Source organism: Schistocerca gregaria, chromosome 1, assembly GCF_023897955.1.
Source record: "Schistocerca gregaria isolate iqSchGreg1 chromosome 1, iqSchGreg1.2, whole genome shotgun sequence".
NCBI classification, from domain to species: Eukaryota; Metazoa; Arthropoda; class Insecta; order Orthoptera; family Acrididae; genus Schistocerca; species Schistocerca gregaria.
Window position 1 is genome coordinate 184,492,274 of NC_064920.1, and position 26,520 is coordinate 184,518,793.

General features: G+C 37.1%; 1 protein-coding gene across 2 annotated transcripts in view; it reads right to left on the bottom strand.

Annotated features, from left to right (window-relative positions):
* Positions 1-6,899: 6,899 nt before the first annotated feature.
* The window catches only part of LOC126336389 (set1/Ash2 histone methyltransferase complex subunit ASH2-like), an 82,714-nt gene continuing 63,093 nt past the window's right edge, over positions 6,900-26,520 (bottom strand). Inside the window, exons 10-11 of one of the 2 annotated variants that reach the window (XM_050000050.1) lie at positions 16,714-16,965; positions 6,900-7,586 (exon numbers count right to left, since the gene is read on the bottom strand). In XM_050000050.1, coding sequence (XP_049856007.1) covers positions 7,482-7,586; positions 16,714-16,965 — 357 coding nt within the window. In that variant the 3' untranslated portion in view covers positions 6,900-7,481. Of the gene's footprint in view, positions 7,587-16,713; positions 16,966-19,390; position 26,520 lie in introns of those variants that run through there. The other variant, XM_050000061.1, reaches the window with a different exon arrangement.

A 26,520-nucleotide genomic window follows, 5' to 3' on the forward strand; every position in this document is an offset into this window, starting at 1 on the left:
TGGTACTTCATAATGTTCAATACAGTATATGTTCCAAAACCCTACTGTAAATCAGTGTTAGTGATATGGTCCTGTAATTCAGTGGATTACTCCTACTTCCCTTTTTGGGTATTGGTGTGACCTGAGCAATTTTCCACTCCTTAGGTACAGATTTTATCATGATCGAGTGGATGTATATAATTGCTAAACTATTTCCAGCAAACCATCAGGAACTCGTGTATTAGTTACAAGAATGGGATTGTCATCAAGAACTGATACTTCACTCTGAAAACACATTTATTGAGCAAACACGAAGTATGCATGGCACTGAGCCACCTGTCTCAGCAGAGAGTGATCTTACACATACACAGAAAAATCTACCAAATTACAATACTTACCATAAAGAAGATACATCAAGTTGCAGACAAGCACAATTAAAAGACGCTTACATAAAGCTTTTGGTCACAGCCTTCATCAGTTAAAGAGAGACGCACATCATTCACACACAAACAAATGCACCTCACTCACTCTCTCTCTCACACACACACACAAGTCAACTCCAGCATCTAGTGCCAGAATGCCTTTTTTATTTTTTATTCTTTTAATTGTGCCTACCCGAAACTTGAAATGTGTCTTCTTTATGTTAAGCAGCTATCTGTCTTTTACTACATTGTTGATAGTCCTAGCTCAAGTTTTTATTGTTTTAAATTAAAATACTTGATAAATAAGCAAGTCCCAGTACCGTCCAGATATCATAAATGTTAAAATCAAAATAACTGCTGGAAACACAGAGTACGTGGCAAATTGTGAACAGTAATTGTCGTATTACAGTGTGATGCCTGGAACTATTATTACATCTTAAGACACCTCTCTGTTAGTGATGACATGCTATGTCCTATTTGTTAGGAACTCTTGAATCCAGGTACAATCTATATGCTTATATTTTGATCATAAGACAACTGCGCAGAGTTGCATCAATTGCTTTGCAGTAGTCATGGACTTGGCAAACTTGTGTGCTGTTATCTGCTTGCTTCTGAGTTTGGCCATCGGGTCCATTTGTCTTTCCCCTTTTGCGATTTTAATTGATTTCCTATCTTAACACTTCCTGTTTCAATATCTGTCACTCTGATGTTTATGCAACAACTGAAAGGAGGAACTACATTATGGTCCTAATCTGTGAAATAATTTTAGAAAAAGATTTTGGTATTTTGACCTTCTCTCTATTGTGCTCTGCTTTGGTGCCAGTATGGTCACTGCGACTGGTCAGATTCTTTGATCCATTCACTGATTCAGTACAAGATAGAAACTTCTTAGGACTTTCATGTACACCTACATCTACACTTATACTCCGCAAGCCACCCAAAGGTGTGTGGTGGAGGGCACTTTACGTGCCACTGTCATTACCTCTCTTTCCTGTTCCAGTCTCGTATGGTTCGCGGGAAGAACGACTGTCTGAAAGTCTCCGTGTGCACTCTAATCTCTCTAATTTTACACTCGTGACCTCCTCGGGAGGTCTAAGTAGAGGGAAGCAATATATTCGATACCTCATCCAGAAACGCACCCTTTCAAAACCTGGCGAGCAAGCTACACCGCGATGCAGAGGGCCTCTCTTGCAGAGTTTGCCACTTGAGTTTGTTAAACATCTCCGTAACGCTATCACGGTTACCAAATAACCCTGTGACGAAATGCGCCGCTCTTCTTTGGATCTTCTCTATCTCCTCCGTCAACCCGATCTGGTACGGATCCAACACTGATGAGCAATACTCAAGTATAGGTCGAACGAGTGTTTTGTAAGCCACCTCCTTTGTTGATGGACTACATTTTCTAAGGACTCTCCCAATGAATCTCAACCCGGTACCTGCCTTACCAACAATTAATTTTATATGATCATTCCACTTCAAATCGTTCCGCACACATACTCCCAGATATTTTACAGAAGTAACTGCTACCAGTGTTTGTTCTGCTATCATATAATCATACAATAAAGGATCCTTCTTTCTATGTATTCGCAATACATTCCATTTGTCTATGTTAAGGGTCAGTTGCCACTCCCTGCACCAAGTGCCTATCCGCTGCAGATCTTCCAGCATTTCACTACAATTTTCTAATGCTGAAACTTCTCTGTATACTACAGTATCATCCGCAAAAAGCCGCATGGAACTTCTGACACTATCTACTAGGTCATTTATATATTTTTTGAAAAGCAATGGTCCCATAACACTCCCCTGTGGCACGTCAGAGGTTACTTTAACGTCTGTAGACGTCTCTCCATTGATAACAACATGCTTTGTTCTGTTTGCTAAAAACTCTTCAATCCAGCCACACAGCTGGTATGATATTCCGTAGGCTCTTACTTTGTTTATCAGGCGAGAGTGCAGAACTGTATCAAACGCCTTCCGGAAGTCAAGAAAAATAGCATCTACCTGGGAGCCTGTATCTAATATTTTCTGGGTCTCATGAACAAATAAAGCGAGTTGGGTCTCACACAATCGCTGTTTCTGGAATCCATGTTGATTCCTACAGAGTAGATTCTGGGTTTCCAAAAACGACATGATACTCGAGCAAAAACCATGTTCTAAAATTCTACAACAGATCGACGTCAGAGATATAGGTCTATAGTTTTGCGCATCTGTTCGATGACCCTTCTTGAAGACTGGGACTACCTGTGCTCTTTTCCAATCATTTGGAACCTTCCATTTCTCTAGAGACCTGCAGTACACGGCTGTTAGAAGGGGGGCAAGTCCTTTCGCGTACTCTGTGTAGAATCGAATTGGTATCCCGTCAGGTCCGGTGGACTTTCCTCTGTTGAGTGATTCCAGTTGCTTTTCTACTCCTTGGACACTTATTTCGATGTCAGCCATTTTTTTGTTTGTGCGAGGATTTAGAGAAAGAACTGCAGTGCGGTCTTCCTCTGTGAAGCAGCTTTGGAAAAAGGAGTTTAGTATTTCAGCTTTACGCATGTCATCCTCTGTTTCAATGCCATCATCATCCCAGAGTGTCTGGATATGCTGTTTCGAGCCACTTACTGATTTAACGTAATTCCAGAACTTCCTAGGATTTTCTGTCAAGTCAGTACATAGAATTTTACTTTTGAATTCACTGAATGCTTCATGCATAGCCATCCTTACGCTAACTTTGACATCGTTTAGCTTCTGTTTGTCTGAGAGGTTTTGGCTGCATTTAAACTTGGAGTGAAGCTCTCTTTGCTTTCACAGTAGTTTCCTAACTTTGTTGTTGTACCACGGTGGGTTTTTCCCGTCCCTCACAGTTTTACTCGGCACGTACCTGTCTAAAACGCATTTTACGATCGCCTTGAACTTTTTCCATAAACACTCAACATTGTCAGTGTCGGAATAGAAATTTTCGTTTTGATCTGTTAGGTAGTCTGAAATCTGCCTTCTATTACTCTTGCTAAACAGATAAACCTTCCTCCCTTTTTTTTATATTCCTATTAACTTCCACATTCAGGGATGCTGCAACGGCCTTATGATCACTGATTCCCTGTTCTGCACATACAGAGTCGAAAAGTTCGGGCCTGTTTGTTATCAGTAGGTCCAAGATGTTATCTACACGAGTCGGTTCTCTGTTTAATTGCTTGAGGCAATTTTTGGGAGATGGGTAGATAGAATTTTACTTTTGAATTCAGAGAATGCTTCACGCACTGCTCTCCTGACACTGATTTTGTCATTCCGTTTTTGTTTGTCTCCAAGGCTTTGGTTATGTTTAAATTCTAGATGATGCCCTCATTACTTTTGGTCACAGATTTTGAGCACTATTTTTGATCCACAGCAGCTCTTTTCCATCCTTCACAACTTTCCTGGGACCCACTTTACGAACCCTTTACAATACTCTTTAACTTCTTCCATTTACATTCAGCTGCTTTCATGATACTGCATCTTTCACATCTGAACAACATAATGGACTAACAATAAGTATTTGGGGAACCATTGGATACAAGAGGTGATCTCGTTTACAAACTGAGAATAATATGGTTAGAAACTGCTACACCTGGGAGGTTTAAGAGCCCATGGTATGGTCCTATGTTTCAGGTAGCTTCACTGCTCTCCTTGCTCACATATTTGCCCGACATGTCACCCTTTAAAGATGTCTAGAATACTGTCAGTCAGAAACTTGTTCAGCATGGTCCATCAGCAACTAACATTGATTCTTTGTGGATTCATAAACAAACTGCAAGGTATGGAAAGTAATCATAACATAATCAGGCTCCCTTTGGCACATAACATGTCACTAAGAGGCTCTGATCGCTGCTCTTTGCGGTTTCACACCATACTGCTTCCACAAAGTTAGAGATCATGTACAGTTCTGTAATCCAAATAATTTTTATATTGTTGTGTAGTTCGGGTATAAATTCATTCATATTTATTCTTCCTGGTGCCTTAGAGATGAAAACAAGTGTAAAAGTTAACATAACAACATAAACTTCCTTGTTATGTTAACATTATGTTTTTGCTGATGAATCTGAAAATATTAGTTTATCACCAGTAATGGAAGGTGAATCTTCTGTTTCCATTTCTGTATTTACATCCATATTCTGCAAACCACTGTGTAGCGCTTGACGGAGAGTAAAACCTATTGTATCAGTTACTGGGCTTTCTCCAGTTCCATTCACACATGTATCATTTGGTGAATGATTGCTTAAATGCCTTTGTGCATGTTGTAACTAGTATAATCTTGCCTTTGAAATCCCAGTTTTTAACAATGATAGCTCCTTGCACTGGAAAACATGACAGACACAAATGAACAACTTTTAGCCAACAACTTTTAGCCAAGTATTCAGAGAACACTACTAATGAGCAGCACATCATGAAGCAGCCCAAGAAGCCTAAACAATTTCGTTTTTATACTAATTAGTGGAGTTACTGTTAACAATTGCTGCTTGAAGAAGAAATCAAAGAAATAACAGAGGTATTAAAACTTGTACAAGACAACATGAAAGGAGAACTACCATTTAAAGCCACATGTCAGGAAAAAACATAACAATGAGTTTATAATAGAACAGAAATAACAGAGCATCAGAGACATGATTTAAATGCCTGAGTAGTTAGTATTACTAATGACATATGCAGCCAATTACAAAATGCTGAGAAGTTGTAAAGTACAAAGAAGACAAAACCACAATAATACAACAAAAAGACAAAAAAGGGGCAGTAAAAAGACAACAGAATGGAATAGAATGCCTTGTTCAAAAGATACATTTTCATATTTTATTTCATATTTTATTTCAATCCCTCTAGTGGCACGATGCTATAATTTTGTGTTTGGGTTGAAGTTCTAGTTAGACAACATCACACAAAGAAGTATTTTGCTGTAATTGGAATAACATGTAGACACAGGTCGATCAAATTATGGCCTCAAATAAATACCTCACAGTAGTTCTTGCAATATTTTGCTACAAAACTTGGTGCATAATGAATTGTTCCAGATACTTTCCAGTTCCTCATAGTATGTGACCCAAGAAAGAGAAGATTTTCATTAAAGCAAATGGGATGACAGATGACGTTCACTTCTTTGATTACCAACCAACATTATTATTCTTGTTCTTTTTACAAATCAGGATACACTCAGCATTATAATTTAATTCCACAACTTGAAAATGGCAATAATGTTTTTGTTCTATGACTTGACAGACCACGTGTTGCAAATGTAGAAATACTTGAAAAACACTAGTATCAATTAATCAAATATAGCCATTTCTGATAATGCCCTATTCTACTAAATCTTGGTAAACGTATTTTTGGGAATAAACCATAGAACAGTACTGCTTTTATGCTTTTCTTCATTTCAGGTGTCACTATCAGTTGAAAGATTCTTAAGCTGACTGGTGAACAATATTGAGATCCACACTAGATTATCATAAATTTGGCTCCCACATATGTTAAGTCCTCAAAACATGTTAACTATTTTTACTCTCCAAAGTAAATTTGGAGGCTTCCCCTTAGAGTAGCACTGTATTATTCTTCCATTAACTGAGATATGACACACTAATTCTCACTGTTCTCCTTATGGTATAACCTAGATACATACTAAAAAGAGTTGTGCCCTTAATACATGACCCTGCCTTACAATCCTTGACACACTGAAACATTCTGATGAAACTTAAATACATATATACAACTTTTTATCTACACTTAAAATTATGCTTTAGAAAAATACTATGATAATGAAACTTCCTGGCAGATTAAAACTGTGTGCCGGACTGCAATGCCCTTTCTTCAAAGTGCTAGCCCTGCCAGGTATGAGGTATGCCAGGGAACTGTGTGAAGTTTGGGAAGTACGAGATGAGGAACTGATGTAAGTAAAACAGTGAGGGCAATTTGTGAGTCATGCTGGATAGGTCAGTAGGTAGAGCACTTGCCTGTGCAAGGCAAAGGTACCAGGTTTGAGTCCCGATCTGGCACACAGATTTGTCAGGAAGTTCCAAATTGGCACACACTTATCTGCAGAGTGAATATTCATTCTAATGTGATAATATCCGAATCAAATTTTACAAAAAGTAAAATTCTATTTCACATCCATACAGGTCAAAATAATGTAGAGAAAGAGGTAAATTAAACAAAAAGCCAGTATAATATTTTCCATGTTTGTTCTTTCTTTCTTTCTTTTAATAAAGCACATTGTATGAAATATGTATGCTGCAACTACCTAGCTACAAGTGAATCCAACGTTGGAAAAAATAGAGTTACATGGTGAAATGAACTCCTTTCTTAAGTATTCAACAAAGTACATTTAATAGAATGGGTCCTCTCTCAACATCAACTTTACCAAAGGCAGTAAATTCTTAGTACTGGCAGTGTATGCAGTAAGCTCACACTTCATGTAAAATACACAGTCAAGAAGCTTGATCTGTAAGCTGTTCCAGAAGATTCTCAAAAGCTTTACGCATTAAATTAAATCATTGATTAGAGAAGGTATTCACAAGCTGTATTTTCAAATTTCTATACAAAAATACACTACCATCCGAAAATGGCTTACAATCATTTATTCACAATGATTATATTGGAGATAAATGCATTTTTTTCTGGAAATATATAAATTCCCATATTATATACATATATATATATATATATCTGTAAATAACCATTGTTTCACAGAATCAACAAATTTAAGGCACAACATTAAAGTACAGCAGCCCTCACAGCTATCACATTTTGTTACAGGTTGTTCCTAATGTTAAAACGTACAGTCATTTTACAAAGTGAAATGCAGTGAGTCACTAACTTCATGCACTGGAATTAAAATGGTGCTTTATACTCTGACATGATGCTCCATTGACACCAGAACAGAAAAAATATAAATATCATCACAGAATATAGTTTCAAGTATCTTATGTATATAATTTTACTGAGATAGTATTCACAGCAAAACTAACATCACAAATATATATCACTTTGGCAATCAGCAAAATTATATTTTACAACTTTGCCAAAAAAAGCTCTTGAAAGTATCATAAAGTTAACAACAACTCCAATAATATGTAGCAGTTATGATCCATAAATGTCAAGACGGAGTCGCCCCTCATTTTCCGTTAAGTACAGGATGTCTGCTAAAGCTTGTTCACAAATGGCTTCCTCTGCTTTCTCAGACATCTTCAAAAAGAAAGACAAAATTATCTATTAGTATTAAAAGAAATTATGTACAAAAACACAATGTTTAATGTCTTGGGAAATTGTACTGTTACTAAAAGAGAGAGGTAATGGAAAAAGAGATAGGGGGACAATGACATACTCCAAGAATTTTTTGACAATGATAGAAATAGCTTACATCAACATAATTCAAGAAGTGAATTACTAATCAACTGTGTAACAACTCTTTCTTTTCTGTATTTTTTTTTATTCAGTATTGTCTGGACCTCTCTCTCCTTTTCTCAATTCTTCAGTATTGTCATTAATATACACACACACATGTATTACACAAAGATAAACAAATTTGAATGTGGGCGTCAACAGCAAGAAACACTTTTGTATGTCTCACACCATGAAAATCAAATTGTAGCATTTGTACCTCATGAAATACCACTGCATGCCAATGTGAACAGTACTAAAACTTGGTATCATCAATTTCCTTTTCATCTCGTCCAGTAAGTCTCCCTTGATCCAGGTTTCTAAGCAACTGTTCTGAATTCCCCCAATTTCCTAAACCTTGCCAGTCCTTTTCCTTCATCCCTCTTCTTTGCTCTTTAACCTCTCTGCCAAAAGAAGAAGCTGCTAGTTCCAAAACATGCATATGTCTTTAACCTATGTATCAAGCAATTTCTGGCTCATGTCTATGTCAGGAAGCCATGGTAGCTTAATAGTGAATGAATATCACTGCAAGGCTTGCTTGTCACTGTTAACTATTTACTAACAATTTTAGTAACCATAAAAAGAGAAAAGGGAAACAAAGCTAATATTATCTTATTATATTCCATGAACACACTGCTTTATTGGAGGTACATGATTTCAATTTCACAAGGATTTCTTTTTAGAAGAACTTGATTGAGGCACATATCAAACATACTATTTATTCTATTAAAAGCTGTCCAAAGCAGTATCCAGGAAGATAAAAGAGAGACTAGTTAGTTATAATGAATGTAGGACAAAAGTTGAATACAGTTAAAGATGAAGATAATAAAAGCATTTATGATGAGATAAAAGAAATTATATAGTTTGTTAAGGCTGATGGGAATTTAATTATCATGGGGATATGAAGTTCATGAGCAGGAAAAGGAAGAGAAGAGAATGTAGTAGAATGACTGAAGAGGGAAGCTGCTTTGTAGAGATTTAGACACAACACAATTCAGTCATTGCAAACACTTGGTTTAAGTATCATGAAAGAATGGTGGAAGAGGCTTAGAGACACCAGGAAGGTTTCAGACTGATCACATAGAGGTAAGACAGAGATCTGGAAACCACATTTCAAAATAGAAAACATGTCCAGGGAAAAATGGGAATGTTGACCTTAATTTATTGATTACGAACTGCAGATAACTACTGAAGAAATTGCAAAAAGATATGAATTTAAAGAGATGGGATCTGGCTCAACTGGAAGAACCAGAGGATGTTGAGAGTTTAAAGCAGTTTTGAGAGACAAGCACTAGGAAATGATTGACTGAAGTAGGGGAAATTAATACAGAGCTGAAACAGTGAAAACAGTATCGGATCAAAAGGGGGAAAAAGTCACAGAAGTGATTCTTGAATAACATATGAGATATTGAATTTTACTGATGAAAACAGAAAGTATAATCACACAGGAAATGAAGAATGTGAAATGACAGGAAATGTAGAATGATAAATCAGAATGTAGAATGATAAATCTAGAATAGTGAGAAGAGAAATGCAAAGCTGTAGATACATGCATGGCAATGGGAGAGACAGAGGATGCATTTAGGTAAATTATAAAAACCTTTGGAAAAAGCAAATCAGTTGCATGAATATAAACAGCATAGATGGCAAGTCAGTACACTATGTAAAAATACGGGAAAGTCAAATGGTGGCACGAACTGATAAAAGAGCTATACGTTAGAAACATTAATATTATGGAAAGACAAGAGGAAGTGCATGGGGATGAGATGGGAGACATGATACTGTGAGGATGATTTGACAGAACACTGAAAAACCCAAGTGAACACAAGACCTGTCATAGATTACATTCCATCAGAATTATTGATTGATTCTTTGGGAGGCTGTGCCATACCAAAAGTACTTCACCTGGTATGCAAGATATATGAGACAGGCAAAATATGTTCTTATTTCAAGAAGAATGTAGTAATTTTAATTCAATAGAAGTCAGGTAACTCCACTATACCAGTCACAAGCCCGGGACCTCGTCTTACAAGCAATGAGGAAGTAGGAGTGGGAGGAGTAACACCTCATAAAAAAACTGGGGTTCAGTTGGCCCAGCTGTTAGCACCCTGTAAGGATCCCTGATTAGGGTACAGGTGAAAACTGGTCAATGGCCTCCAAGGCAGATGAAGATGGTGATACATTCTCAATGGCAAGGAAGGCGGAAGAACAACAAGAGGAAGGTTGTTCTCCATAGCCTTGGAAGGCAACTAATCTAAGGGAGTAAACCTATTGGAGCTTACAACCTTGGTAGTAATATGATTAGGTCGTAACAATCCTAATCCACCCAACAGCATTTTCAACGAAAGCATGGAGGACAAACTTACGATTATAATTACCCCAGGCAGTAGTCAATCTACCGTCGCCTTTGACAATGTTAGTGGGCCTTTGGATTCCGGGGATCCCATACCAACAAGTTACAAGGATGAGTTGGAGCATGCTTAAACCTATAGAAACAAGATATGGCATAAACAATGCAACTACTTCGCCATGCTGGATGTCAACTCCTTGCTCAAGATGGGCAAGTTGAAGCATCTGACAGACATTCTGACATAACACAAGATTCCTATCACAGCGGCACAAGAGACCAGGTATACAGATGAACATGCCTTGTAATCTCAGGGTTATTGAATCTTCAAGGGCAGAGTGGGATGAAGGAAGATGAAGAACATTCCTCGCCTGGGAACTAAATTCACTGTCAGTAAAAAAATACTTGATTCAGTTATCAACTTCCATTCACCTAACAGTCAAGTGTCCCTATTAACATTTCATAGCTCCAATAAGGTTTACACCATTGTGAATGTACATGTATCTATTAACCAGGACAACAAGAGAAACCCTGAAGGCACAGAGCAATTTTGGGAAGGACTCGAGGACACTATTGGCAAGATTCCAGAGCGGAATACAGTCATACTGCTGGGTGATTCTAATGCCCAGTTAAGGAAAGAGCAGCGGAAGTATAAATATATAGTGGGGCAATAGCCAGCTCACATGTGCACTAACAGAAATGGAGAACGACTTGTGAGACACTGTAAAGCATTTAACATAAGTAATGAAATCAATGGCCTTTAAGCATCTACCAAGAAAACAGAAGACATGGACTTCACCCAATAAACTCCTAGGAGAGATTCAAATAGATCATGTGGCCATTTCAAGGACGTCCTGTAGAGAAGTCCCCTAGGAATACAAGAAAGTCTCAAACTCCCAATCTTACCAAGTTTGACTTTGAAAAACTGAAAACGTGCAATAAGCTTACAGAGTGAATGCAAGCACTAGCTCATGAATGCAACAAGTAGGACCAACTAAGGGACAAATTAGTAAAAGCCACAACAAAAGTCGCTCCACTAAAGAAGCAAAAGAAACATGAGTGCTGGACAAGAACCTGAGACCAAGTGATTGCAAAGAGACAAGCAGCTTGGCTAAGATGGAGCTCACAGAAGTCCGAAACAAATAAGGTGAAGTTCATAGAACAGTGCTGGCTAACTGCCAAAATCATCAGGTAAGTTAAACGTCAGTAGATTCAGGACCAATTATTCAATTAGATGAAGATTTCAAGAAGAATAATACTAGAAACTTTTACCAAACTTTCAAGAGAAACCTTAGAAGGTATGCCCCACCCAGCTTATACTTCAAAGAACCAGATGGAAACATAGCCTATAATGACAAAGACAACTGCCGCATATTGGCCAAATATTTTGAGAATCTCATCAACTGTGAGTCCCCTAAAACCTCCTTTATCTATTAAGACAGTCCCACACAACCAAACTCTCACCCTCCAACAGAAGAAGAAGTGAAAAACATGATTCAGTCTTTGAAGAATAGCAAAGCATTAGGAGAAGACGCCATAGTTGCACAACTGTGGGAGCAGGCTGGAGACAAAGCAATCAACGAGTTGACCGAGATTCTACAGAACATTTGGGACACTGAGAAGTTACCAGATGACTGAACATCTGCTATGATCCATCGCTTACACAGGAAGCGTGATTTGACTGACATCAACAATTATAGAGGGATCTCATTGATACCAGTCACCTATAAAATATTACTTAAGACATTATTGAACAGAGCCGAATCCCAAATCGACCCAAACCTTGGAGATTATCAGGGTGGTTTTAGAAAAGGGCATTCTTGTGCTGAACAGATCCTTAAGTCAAATTAAACTAGCAAAATAAACAGTACATAGTTTCTTCATTGACTTCAAGAAAGCATATGATTCAATCAACAGACATACTCTTATGAGAATTTTGCAGGAAACAGGCCTGGGCCAGAAAACCCACAGCCTTATCCAAAAGAACCCGAGTAACACTAGATCATGAGTAAAGTTTAGGGGAACACATTCAGAAACCTTTGACATAAAGACAGGTGTTAGACAGGGAGAAGGACTTTCACCTCTTCTCTTCAACAGTGCACTGAATAACATGATCAGAGAGTGGTGAAAAGAAATGGAAGTACAAAATATACTGAGCAATATTTACCTGGGACGCAAATGGAAAGGACTAGTAGTAGAATGTTTAGCTTTCACAGAAGAACTGGCACTTATAGCAAGCTCAGTGTAAGTAGCAGCTCAATATGCTTAAACACCAGGCTGCCAAGGCAAGACTTCAATTGTCACTAGAAAAGACAAAATACCTCACCAACATCAATGATACTCCCACTGAACTACAGCTGAAACAAGGTCAAATTGAGAAAGTTGAAAGATTCAGGTATCTAGGAGAATTGTTGGAACATCATCTAGCAAAAGGAACAGTACTAACAACTCAGATTAATAAGCTACAATTAGCATATTGATTAACCAAGAACATCTATAAGAAGAAATACCTATCTTGCAATTGCAGACTAAAACACTGCCAAACAGTTATCCGCCCTGAAGCCCTATGTGCCTCAGAATGCTTGAATCTGAACAGGAAAGGCTTGACAGATAAACTAGAGGTTCAAGAGAGGAAGATCCTGAGAAAAAGTCTGGCATCAGTCAAAACAGATGGCGAGTACGGAAGACAATCAAACTGGGAGCTACATATCAAACCAAGAAAATCACAGGTGTAGCCAGGAAGACACGTCTCATTTTCTATGGACATTTCACAAGGATGGACCAAACAAGACTAACCAAACAACCTCTCAACTACTGGAAGAGCTGGAAGACACCATGGCTGATAGAAGTCATGAAAGACATCCAGAAACTGATCTTAACTGAAAGTGACATTAGAAACTGAGTACTTCTCAGAATCATACTAAAAGAAAAGAGGTTTCAGGACAGATCACCCCGTAAAAAGACCGGCGCCCTTTGGACAAAGGAGGAAAAGGAGAAACATAGCCAGATAATGTGGGATTACTGGGCAAACATCAAGTCCCTCTCCAGGCTGGAAAGTTGAATATCGTGGTCCTTAGCTGGCCCATTTGAAAACAGAAGGAGAAGAAGAAGAAGGCAGGTATGACTGTTACTAAACCACCAGTAAATGAATTCCATCATCAGTGTATTTGGATGTGTCCCACAATGATGGCCATAATTGTGTTAGATCCTTTGATGGTGACTGAACTCAGGCAACATGCAACATTGAGTGGGATGCTGAGTGAATATCCAACACCATGAAGAATGGTTAAGAGCACCATTCTGTGTGCAGAATGTAGTATTGACTCCTGCAGCCACCATAGCTGATGCTTAGTGAATTTGTGCATAATCACATAAACCATGTGGAGAGAGATTCCTCTAATATCAGTCAACTAAGTTTGGATTCTCTGATTCCAGCAAATGGGAGCTCCACATCAGGGCTGTTCAAGAAGTTGTTAGGCAAACAACTGTTAATGGTAGTTCAATTGCTAGAAAGTTGCATTTGCAGTAAAATGGGATAGTCAGACATAATTATGAAGTGCAGAGGAAATGCAAACACTGTGCTGTCTTCAGAGGAATGGCCATGTGTCAGGTACAGCATAGCCTTAGATATGAGCACATAGAATTACAGGCAAGTGTTTAAAGTAGTGAGTAGTTCTTTTTAATAGATGAAAAGCATCATGATGGCTGGGAAAGTAACTTTAAAGTAAAGGTCAGACATACCAACATCAGTTTACAATATGTCAGTACAGGAGACCTAGATGTTTATGGGATACGATCATCTCTGAAATGCTTAATGTCCAAAAAATTTCAGTTTACAGTAACATTACAACACCTTCCACACAAAAGATTATGAACTCTTAGAAGGCCAAGATTGACAAGCAATGATGCAAAAATGAAAGAAAGCACTGTTAAGCCATGGGACTGAAGCAATATTCATCATGTCAGAGCAGAGAAATAAAGGCCTAAACTATTTTCACGTTCAGACTGCAATAAGAGGTTCAAGATGATTCTCTCTTTGTAGAACAGACAGCTGGGAAATGGAAACACTGCTCATTCCTCCAAGCCGTCACCTTTAATGATAGGAGCAGAGTATTGAAATACATGCATTGATCTTCTCAGCAAATCTGAGATTTATTTAAAGGATTTTGAGAAGTTAAATGAGAACTTCTGTTTTCAGTTGATGTTACTTTTGTTTTCAATTGATGTTAATAATGTGGAAACTGAGATACAGTTGGAATTTATAGACCTACACTATGACAAGCAGTGGTGTGATAAGTTTCATAACAAAATTAATCATGCAGACTTTTTAAAAAATGTTCCTCAACAAAAATTTCCATGACTTTACAAGTTTGTGACTACAATTATGTTGGTGTTTGGACCTACATACATGTGTGAGCAACTTTTTTCCACAACAAAGAGAATGAACTGTACCCAGAGAAGCTTACTAGCAAACATTACCATAGTTAAAAATTTGTCTCTGAATTAGCAGTGCTCAGAAGGCAGTATCAGATATTGCGGCTTTTGTTAAAAGCAAAATTAGTAATATTCATTTATATCCTGTTACTTTATAGTTAATGTCTGGATAAATGGTCACACAGTACCAGCTAATATCAATTTAAATTTTGTCCAAAAATGGTAGTCATTATAAAGTGGTATCAGTCAGTAGAAAACCATGTTTTGTACTTAGCTATATGATATTTTTCATTTCATCAGAATATTAAGAGATGTAAGTTTCACTTCACTGTAATTCCTCATCAATACAACAATCTCAGAAAATAAATGTGCCATGAAGCAAATTACTTAACTGTGAAGTAAATCTCAGTACAACATAAATTTAGCAGCTGTAGAATTAGACTCACTGACTACCATTTCTCTTGAGAAGCTATCTTGTTCTGATTACACATTCTCCTCCCCCTTCTCCACTATCAGTTGCTGCGAGCCTACCATTTGCTCACAGCTGAGGCACGAGCACGAACCAGCTCACATGAGCAGATCAGTGAACAGCCTGCTTCACATCATACTTAATTCTTAGAGCCAGGGATCATGAACAGTTTTATACTTTTAAATATGGTCATGACAATAATCTGTGGTGGAAAGTTCATTTCAGTTACACATTGCAATCTTCTGAAAACAAACTTCTGTGTATATCAATGACTTATCACTGAGTGTACCAGAAAGCTCAAAGCTTTTTTATTTGCTGAAGATACAAGCACAATGCAACAAAATTGTAAAAACTGTCAAAGTGGCACAAAAGTTTGTCTTATTACAAGTTTCGAACCATCAATTAATATACACAAACTTCCATGCAACTTCAGTAGTATTTTACAATTTTGTTAAATCATTTCATGTTGCTGCCATGTTGTCATCATGGTGGAAGTAAGTAAACAAGTATAACACTTAGTGATTCAGGCAGGAAGCTAAATAATGTGCATTTAGACCATATGTGTAGTTAATTTATGAATCTTGTGTCAGAAACTATTTCGTAAGCTATGAATTTTCACACTGATGTTCCAATTGATGTAAACTCCTGCAAGGAACTCCCATATAGAAGAAAAGAGGTTTCCCACAAGGAAGCCTTCACATGGGAATGTTTGAAAGGAACAGCTGAATACATTCATGAACACAAAATGAAAATAGGTCCACAAGTATGGAGCATATTCTCTTTTACAGTTCAGAAACATGTGCTTTAACCAGCAGTGTACAATTTCAAAGTCTACAAAAATTAAAGTAAGTTAATGACAATTCACATGTTTTTACAGAGCGTGTGTTTCCTCTTGAGAAACTACTCTTGTTCTCAATAGGAATACTGAATATCCATTTAACTTGGTTGAACTGGAATTACGGAAATAATGTTAGTATAATGAGACTTGGAACTGTTACCCAATCCAGTCACGCTGATTTGGATTTTCCTTGGTTTTCCTAAATCATTACAGATGAATGCTAGACTGGTTATGAGTAACAATCCATGGCCATCACCTTCTCAATTCCCTACTCATTAGAAGTAATTTGAAATTAATATTTTATACAGCCCTAGCATTATTATTATTATTATTATTATTATTATTATGGAAATTAACATTTTTATAGTCATAATATTACTATTATTACAAATTTCTTATGATACCATTATTAGGATATCTGAGTGTTTTTTGACCAAAAATGAAATGTACATTACAAACTTAACACAAACAAAACAGGCTTTCCCTAATTAACTTGAATTATTAATGTACATTTCTTGCCATGTACAAGTTTTTTTAGTGTTTTTATTCATGATCTGGCTTGCACATTTGAGCTTCCATCCACAAAAATATTCACTTCAGTTTATTATCATAAAATCACAAAATAAATTTAAACACCTTTTTGTGTCTACCTGGGAAGAAACTGTGATCAATAAGCACACTAACAACAGACACTTGCATGGTACAGTATATGAAACTTTATCACACCAATAGAGAAACATATACTATTGGGGGACAAGAACGGTATGGCAAAAATGATGAAGCAATAGAAAGCTGTGTATTTGCATCACTCAAAGAAAAGGAAAGGTATAATTCTTATACTTACTGGTCTGAATGGAAAGTCAGATGGTGGAAATTTAAAATTTGGTCCAAAATTTACAGAAACGGTAGAACTTTTATGCAGTGAAAGTGATGGATAATATGAACCACCATATATATCTGTAAAAGCAACACCCTGTGAGACACCATTTTTGTAAAAGATCAGCTTACTTCCAGGAATAATTTTAAGCTGCTTCAGTTTTTCATTGACTGTATCTTTTTCTTCATAGTAGAGGTGGCTCTTGAATTTCACTAGAGGCTGTAAAGAAAAGAAGGTATTTGTAATGTAACTAGTCTTAACCTAATTTCACGTAGACTTTTTGTCAACAACATAATTCATGTGGTCTAATAAATCTTGTTTATTGATTTGTACCTCAAGAGGCACAAATCATATATGGGCCAGGTACAAAAACCTGTAGCACGTCCTCCCTGTAATAAATGTAGTTATTTAAGATTAATAGCAGATATAAATAAATTGAACTGTAATATATTCTCTTCCAAATACACAGAGTGTTCAATACTTTGAGAGGTGGTAATACTAATTGAAACAAGAAAAATAAGTCCAATAAACATGGGTCCAGAAACCCATACTTTCTGCAATAAACACGTGTTTCTTACAGGAGGTGTTCAACATGGCATCCATTCATGATAATGCATCCCTCTACCTGCCGACACAAGGAATGATGCAGCCTTTGAAGTATACCTGCTGGCATGCATTGAAGATGTGGCCCTGTAGTGTCCGCACATTACTGACTGGCATGGGGTAGACCAATTCTTTAAAGTGTCCCCATAACCAAAATTCTACAGGATTGAGGTCTGAGGAAGAAGCAGGCCAAGGTGTGAAACCCCCCCTCCCCCCCCCCCCCCTTGCAGATATCGCACACACTGTGATAGCAAAAGTGTGCTGGTAAACCATCATCCATGAATCACATTTGTATTCGTTTCTGGAATGGCACAGCCTCCTGCACGGTGGGCAACACATTAATGAGAAAGTCCAGATAATGTGCCCCTGTTAACATTTGTGATAGCATATATGATCTTATTAATCTATTGCCAAGTATATCTGCCATTGAGTTGATTGAGAATTAGTGTTGATGCCCTCTTTAATGAATTGACTGGGGATTTTCAACTGCCCGTACATGCTGTTTATGGAAATTCACAACGCCATCTCTTGTGAACCCTGCCTCATCGGTAAATAAAATCTTGTGTGTGAACAGTGGATCTGTAGTACACTTCTGCCACAGCCAGTGACAGAACCACCATCTGCCATTATGATCCTTTGACCTTACAGTCTTACTGCACTTTATATGATGTGGAGTATGGTAACTGTTCATGAATTACCCCCCAAATAAGATACTGAGGCATGCCTTCTGCAGCTGCTTCTAATCAACACACAATGCCCCCAGGGGTTTCTTTCAATGAATGTAGCACATGGTCCTCCATGTCTGGTGTGTGCTCTGTGCACAGTGCAGGGCCTTCCACCGTCAGTCTTTCGATATCCAAGGGTACCTGTGTCCTTCAGAAACGGGAAAAGTCTGCCAAACAGCTTATCAGAGGGTACTCTCACTGTGGAAATTTTTCAGCATAGAAGACTCGGGCTCATAGGCTACATTCATTTACTAAACCATAGCAGAATATCATATCTGGCATTTCACTTGTCAGTTAGTAAGCTATCATTGCTAATAAGTAGCGGAAGAAAGAAAATATAAATGCACTACACCATTTGCATGTACAAACAGTGCAATAACAGTAAACATATAAGAGAATTCACATTTGGAAGAAGGTAAAACACCACAATATGTACCCAGGGTTGACAGTATTGTACAACAAGGCACACAAGCATAGTGAAAACTAATGTAGGCTACAGCATGACTCAAGCCACCTAACTGACTTCAGACCGCCTAATGGTAGGAAGAGTAATGTGAGCAAACATTATAATACCCTGCTGACACATGTGACAAAGTGCAAATGCAATGACTGTGCTAATATCTGCAGCCAATTGTCACACAGCTCTTCCTATAAACATGTGTTTATCTTGGAAAGTACGCATTTCTGGACCCATGTTTATTGGACTTATTTGCCTTGTTTCGATGAGTACTACCACTTCTCAAAGTATTTGACTTTTTTAAAAAAAATCCTGTATATTTCATCAGATGTGTAATTGATAACATTTGAGAAAATCATTACATCAGCTTCAAAACCATCTTACTGCAAGACTGTGAAACTAGAAGGAATGTGGAATCATACCACAAGCAAGTTGCATGTAACTGCTTCCATAATATGACATGTGGGGTAGACTTTAGGCTCTAATGTACTTGGTGCAATTTTATCAGTTCTTTTCCTCTATTCTGACCATCACCATCTTCATTCCCTATTCATTATGCAACCATATCTCTATTTATTTTATGTAATAAAATGTTTAATGCTTATGTGATAAAGTTAAAAGTGGTTCTTCTAAATAAACCATTAAACCAAAGTAAGTAACTATGTCTGAGTTGTTGGTAACAAATGTCTGTTATGATTATAATCTTGGGGAGAAAGTGTAGTACACCTCCTTTTTCACATCACATTTTAATGTTGGATGTTCTCCAGCAAACAATATTACTTTGAAGGCACTAATATGATCTAAGGATAGTTACTAATGACAACTAAAACATAATTTTTGGAGTAACTGTGCAATTTTAATGAAAGAAATCACAACATACTTCTCTGTTGCAACATTATGTCATATTTTAAGTACCATCTTTTGCCCCCTTTGCCTATAATCAGTGTTGATAATACAAGTGCCATTTTTGTCACCAGTAACCTACTGCAGCACCACAATATGAAAAGCCAAGGTTAAGAAGTGAAATTGTGATTCAAGACACTGCAGTGTAAAATCTGTTTTGCACAAGTGGGCTTCTTGTCAAAATAGACTACTTATGGTGGGTGCCCATCATATGACAGCAAGTAAATCAGCTGCCAATCCTGTTATGAGTGGGTGGATGATGTCAACAACCAATTGATTATGCTGAGTGTAGTCTTCTAACATCCTGAGTGTTAAACAGGTGAAGGTGGCATCATCTCCTAACATAAAATGTTAACCAATTCTCATTTCAATTACTCATGTTATAATAAAGATGACATGTTGAGTTGCCGACAGGCCAACGAAACGACTGGTCAGTCATGTATACACAAGTTGTGTTTGCTTGTGTAAATATGTGTGTGTGTGTGTGTGTGTGTGTGTGTGTGTGTGTGTGTGTGTGTGTGTGTGTGTGTGTGTGTTTTCTTTTCTTTTCTTTTCTGAGGAAAGCTTCAGTCCAAAGCTAAGTCTACAACAGCCTTTTTGTTGCGCCCATCTGCAACTTAACATGTCATCTTTACGCTGGGTAGCAAATGTATCCTTTTCATAATATTTTTGATATTTCAACCTGGACTTTCCATTGTTTCATGTTATAGTAATTTATTTTGCAGTTTTATGTGTTTTTAATCTTCATTTAATTGTTTGTTTTGTTTTCATGAGACATTGCAAAGATCGCATGAAAAATTTATATTTTTCCTGCATTAGGTTTTGCAATATCTGGGCAAAGAAAAGGTCTACATTGTACATAAGAAAGAACATAAACCAATGAAAAATGTTTTTTTTAAATATAAATAGTTTTAGCAGTAAAAAAATCAGCACTACTGAAGGAGAAGAAAGATGTTGGATGTTAATTGGCCCTTCATAAGAAAACACAGCACAAAAAAGACAAAGTAAAAAGGTGCAATGTAGTGGTTTCTAAATACAGTCTGATGTGTTTATATGTATATATTTTTTCAAGTAAATAATTATTGATGGTTTGAAATGTTTGAATGACAATTTTCCTCTTCCTGCAGTTCTCAGTAGTGTGGTGAATTTACCATACAACCTTTATTAAAAATGTACACCATGAATTTTGCTCTGGTTATTGCTAGTTCCTTAATTCTGTTGCTCTTTGTAAGAAGTTAGGTCCCTCGCAATCTCAGTTTCATCATTCAGGTAGCAAACTGCACAGCAGGCAACTCTTGCTGCCATGCATTCTGAGGTGTCTTGTCACAGTCCACTTGTCTCCCCCCGTCAGAGGTTTGAGTCCTCCCTCAGGCATGAGTGTGTGTGTTGCCCTTAGCGTAAGTTACTTTAAGTTACATTAAGGAGTGTAAGCCTAGGGACTGATGACCTCAGCAGTTTGGTCCTATAAGACCTTTGCGCAAATTTCTAATTTTCCAACTCTTACAATATGCACCACTCTGACACCGACATGTAAACAAAAGCACTCATACCATGCAACACTCTGGCACCAACTTGTAAACAAAAACAATCACTCATGACAGGCAAATCTTATTACAGGAATAATATGAAGCAGACTCACTTGCCACACCAAGTCACTCTCTCTCTCTCTCTCTCTCTCTGCTCTGTAAAGTTATATAGCTACCTCTGGAAGGTCTGATGCTGGCACAAGCACAAGTGTTTTGGAGCACACTGTTTGAGTGTCACTGTTGAGGGCTCCACAGCAGACAAACCCTCCATGTTCTCAAGAAGACCCACAAACATTGTCAATTATGACTGAAGTAAGCACAGAATCATTGAGATGGAGCAATGGGAATGTATCACCAAGCTAGATGAATTGCATTTCTCATTACATCAGGTCAGTGTCCCTGTCTGGATACATCATCATCCTGGCAAGCTGTGGCTCAAAATATTCACAGGACTGTAGGAGCAGTCTTATGCTATGCAAGACATCAACTGGGTTTCCATCATACAAGTGGTAGTTGTGGTGTCACCGCCAGACACCACACTTACTAGGTGGTAGCCTTTAAATCGGCCACGGTCCGTTAGTATGCGTCGGACCTGCGTGTCACCACTATCAGTGATTGCAGACCAAGCGCCGCCACACGGCAGATCCAGAGAGACTTCCTAGCACTCGCCCCAGTTGTACAGCTGACTTTGCTAGCAATGGTTCACTGAATAAATATGCTCTCATTTGCCGAGACAATAATTAGCATAGCCTTCAGCTACATTATTTGCTACGACCTAGCAAGACGCCATTATAAGTACTATTGATATTGTGAAATATGTAATGTCAAGAGCGACGTTCATCATTAATGGATTAAAGTTAAGTATTCCACCAGCTATGTCCGTTTTTCTCAATTCTAGCTCCCTTGTCATGTTCCAGACCTCACACCAGCCTGCGTGAGCTAAAACGCGTGCATTTCGGCCTCCTTCAGTAACACGGTGTTGGCCCGCCTGCCAACCACAACAGTAGTAATCCAAGAAGTCATGACATCTGTGGACTGTGTGAAGATATTGTAGATCATCTGCATTCATTCATGCTTGATATCTCCCCCACTGGTGAAGGTGCTTCCCAGCAGGAGATACGTGTCCCTGTCACAGGGCCAGAATAGTGTTACAGTGGCCTGAGAAGAAATTAAGTGAACTAATGTAGATGTCTTGGCCACCAATTACGAATGCACTGAACTAGAGGAACACAACTGGAGCACTTCAGAAGCTGCTTTCACATTCACAGTCACCAGCCCATAATTCATAGGATCTGCAGCTCCAAGAACCAACCTAGAGCTCATAAAATTCATACCACACAGAATTGCTGCTGTATTGTGTTCCGAAGGTGGACAACAAGCTGGAAGTCAAAATGTTTAAGCCAATCAGTGTAGATCTGTTAAAAATAATAAGTTTCAGATAAACAGCACAGAAATTGCACAATTAATAATAAATGTCAAGACTGAAAAGCTTCACATTCTTATAGAAAATTAAACTGAAACTGATCTTTATAAATGCCACAGTACAGAAATTGGTTATTAATGATGTAGCTGATGGTGTATCATAACTATTGTCTGTTTAGTAAAAAAAAAAAAATAGTTTGGCCTTTCATCTACACCAGTTTTGAAGGAAAAAGTACACTACATTATACTTGAAATTTCTAAAACAAAAATGATTGCTCAGGCAGTTATGTATGAAAAAGTACTGGGTGGTTATAATTAAAGTGTAACAACTCATGGAGGCACACTGTGGGCTGTAATTATTGTATGGTAGTGAAACTTGGTAGATATTCTAATGCTTTAATGTGGAACTGATTTGTGCTGGAAAAAAAAGAAATTAGTTCCAATTTTGGTCACCTTGTGTAGACCTGGCATTAAAAATGAAAAAAAAAAAAAAAAAAAAAAAAAAACACATAGAAATGTTTCCATATGTAATGGATTGTGGAAGGGACATGATCAGACAAGGATAGACAAGTGAGAAAGTCATAATGTTGATTTTATTATTAATTACTCCCTTTACAATTTGTTCAACATGAGCACCAGAGATATGGACAAGATGCTGCATAGATGCGAGTAAATGCAATTTAATTATAACTATCCAGTATTTATTAGTTTGGGGATAGTGACCAAAGGCATTACATCTACGTAACTGATTTCCCCAAAAATCTGCAACATGTAATTAAATTTGTAGGTAAAATACACATGGAGTATAAATGAAGCACAATTTTTATTTCTGAAACCCTGACTTTACTGTACATGCAACAGTGCATTAACATATCTATTTTTACTGTGCTTCTCCGCATATTTTTGTGTGCAATGTTCTTTTGCAATAGAAATAAATTGAAAATTAATAGTCATTTCAAACAAAAACTACTTATGTTATGTATCATCCCATAACCAGCATCAATGGTGTAATACAGCAGTGTAAAGACAACACTGAGGCAGCATGGAGGGTTGGTGTGATTGTGAAGACAGTGTAGCTCGACAGAGCAGCTGCACTCAGTTACTGCTGGAAACAGGTATTATTATTCACCATTGGCTGTTACAATAAATAAATATCATTGAACAAAATATGGCACTACATTAGTCTGAGATCTATCTATCAATCAGTTATATAAAATTACATTTAGCCCAATGTTTGATTTGTAATAACAATCAGAATGCTGTTTCACATTGACACTGGACATTGTATGAAAACTCAATACACATTCTACATTTCAATTGATTGAACTGAAACATCACAAAAGAAAACTTTGAGAATAGCTTTGGAAAAATGGGAGAAAAAGCATCTGATGTCTCTTGGGTGGGACACCTGGTAGTATACTTCAATTGAAATAAGTTTGTGATTGATAATTCAGCAATTAATGTGACAGGTCCAGGTATCAGCCAACTGCAGCTTTTTCTAGGATTTCTGAGTTACCTGTTTTGTAGGCAAGTAAAGAGATTTGCTAGGCGAGGCAAAGTACTCGAGTTTAGACAGGGGAGAGCCAAAGATGAAGTGATTTCTATCAACTGCATGAGCATGTGGAGTGCTACGTACTAGCCAGCTATGCTTCCCCCCTTCCAGTGATGTCTATCATTACAAAGTTACTTTATCTCAGCAGTGTAGAAGTAGTGAAACTAATGCAGATTCCAGTCTTCTCTCTTTCTTTCCTGTTTCGTGTTTACTTAGCTCACCTTCTGTGTTTAGAAGTACTTACAGAAACAATTATGTATGGGCTCTTTTCTGTGCAGTACTTGATGCAAGCTTTTATATTATTTTTGAACAGTTTTGTCATTCTGTCCACTACCTACAGATTAAGTGTGGACATGTGCCCAGTCAGAATCTATGAACAGCTCCATTTACTGATAAATTTCATACTCAAAAGTTAATACTAGGTTCTTAAAACAGTCGCTGGTTTTCAATCACTTCTTTTTTGTTTTGCGAACTCCTCTACTTTGCTGCTTTCTATGTGTCTTTTAATAATCTACATTAATTTTCTGCTCTCTACCAATTCTTTGTCTGATAATCTTTTTTCAAGCAGCTCTTCACATCTGTTTCATTTTTGTACTGTATATATTTTTCTGCAAAATCAACATTCTCTTCCTTCAGTTTTAATTGCATTTCATACAAATGTGGAACTTAAAATACAATATAACAATCAACCTATGAAAGAAGTTGACACGGTCAAATTCCTGGGGCAAAATGTAGACAAGAACTTAAGTTGGAATACACATATTGACTTCCTATTGAATAAACTAAGCAGTTTTGCATTTTTAATGCAAATACTAGCAAATTCCACTGACCTGAGTATACGAAAAATTGCTTATCATAGTTATTTTGAATCTGCCATTAGATACAGGATAATTTTATGGCGAAGTTCAAGTGGTGCATTTCAAATACTGAAACCGCAAAAGAAAACTATCTGGTACATGTGTACTACACAGGGTTGAGTCGAGTTGATTTGTGGGAGACCAAACTGTGAGATCACTGGTCCCATCGGATCCAGGAAGGAAGTTGGCCTTGCCCTTTCAAAGGGACCATCCCGGCATTTGCCTGAAGCGATTTAGGGATATCACAGAAAACCTAAAGCATGATGACTGACATGGGATTGAACCATCATCCAGTGTGCTAACCACTGCAACACCTCGCTTGGTATACCACACAGTAAACAAGTCTTGTCACCCATTATTTCAGAAACTACATATCCTAAATGTTCCCTCCACATACATTTATGAAATTATAATCTTCCTACATAGCAAACTAAAATTATTTGAGGAGAATAATTTTAACCAAACATATAACACAAGAAATAAAAATAATTTTATCCTAACCACACATTGGTTGAAATTAAATGCACGGACTCCACAGTATATGGGAATGACAATATACAACAAGTTAACAGGCAGATACATATTTAATACAAAGCCAGAAATTTTAAAATCAAGATTCTGTGAGAGAAATGCTACAATTCAATAGAAGAATTCATAGAGGATGAAATGATAATTTGAGCAAGGGGTAATTAAGTGTTAGATTTTATTGCATGTGTGTATAACAATGCTGTATTATTATTATTATTGTGATGCTGTTTGTTAACATCAGCAGCTCTTCGTTTATGGAGAAATTTTACCACAGTTTGATGTGTCTCCCATACCTGAACCAAATTATTTAGATTATATATGTTATGAGACAAATAAACCACAATTCACAAAACAGGCCATCAACATTAATATTAGAAATTAATCATTGACTAAATTTTTAGATTAAATGTTTAGTTTTTCATTTGTATATCAGCATTGTCAACTATGTAAAAAATAAGAGTTCTTCGTATTTACACACAGGTTATCCATTTTGTATCCTTCTTTTATTTATATTTATTTTTTGTCAGAAAATTTTCTACTAATACACAGCTGAAGGCATATGATTACGAGTGTACCTATTTGTTTAAGATACTTGGAAACACTGTTTGATAGGAAGTTTAGGGGGACAAATCTAGCAAGCTTTCATACTTTCTCTTGTTCTAACTCTTTTATATTTTTAATTATCATCATTATCAAACAGTTATCATAAATTTAAACTGAGATTGGTTTAGTACAAAAAATTTGTGCTAACAAGACACTTTCAATCCTTTCATGTGAACCAGACAATTATTATTTGGGGTATTTTATGAAGACATTCAACCAGAATTATATAAGGTATTGATAAATCAATGAAGATCACAATTCACTAACAACAAACATGGTATTAATATTACACATAATTAAAAACAATGTCATTGGAGAGAACACATTTATCTTGATCTAAAAATTTAACAAAATTATCTGAAGACTTGTCCAGATATTTCCTGCAGTGATTTAAGTGAACAAAAAAAATGCCAAGTCATTTAAACAGATTTCTAGCCCAGAAGAAATTATTTTGAATACGGTAAAGGTATTGTGACTCCTCCATTGGAACTGTTTCACTACACTGAAGAACAGTGATTGCAATTTCCAAAATGACAAATGGTAAAAACTGCACACGAATGGAAAGAGCTGCTTAATATTCATCTTCCTTCTTTTGACC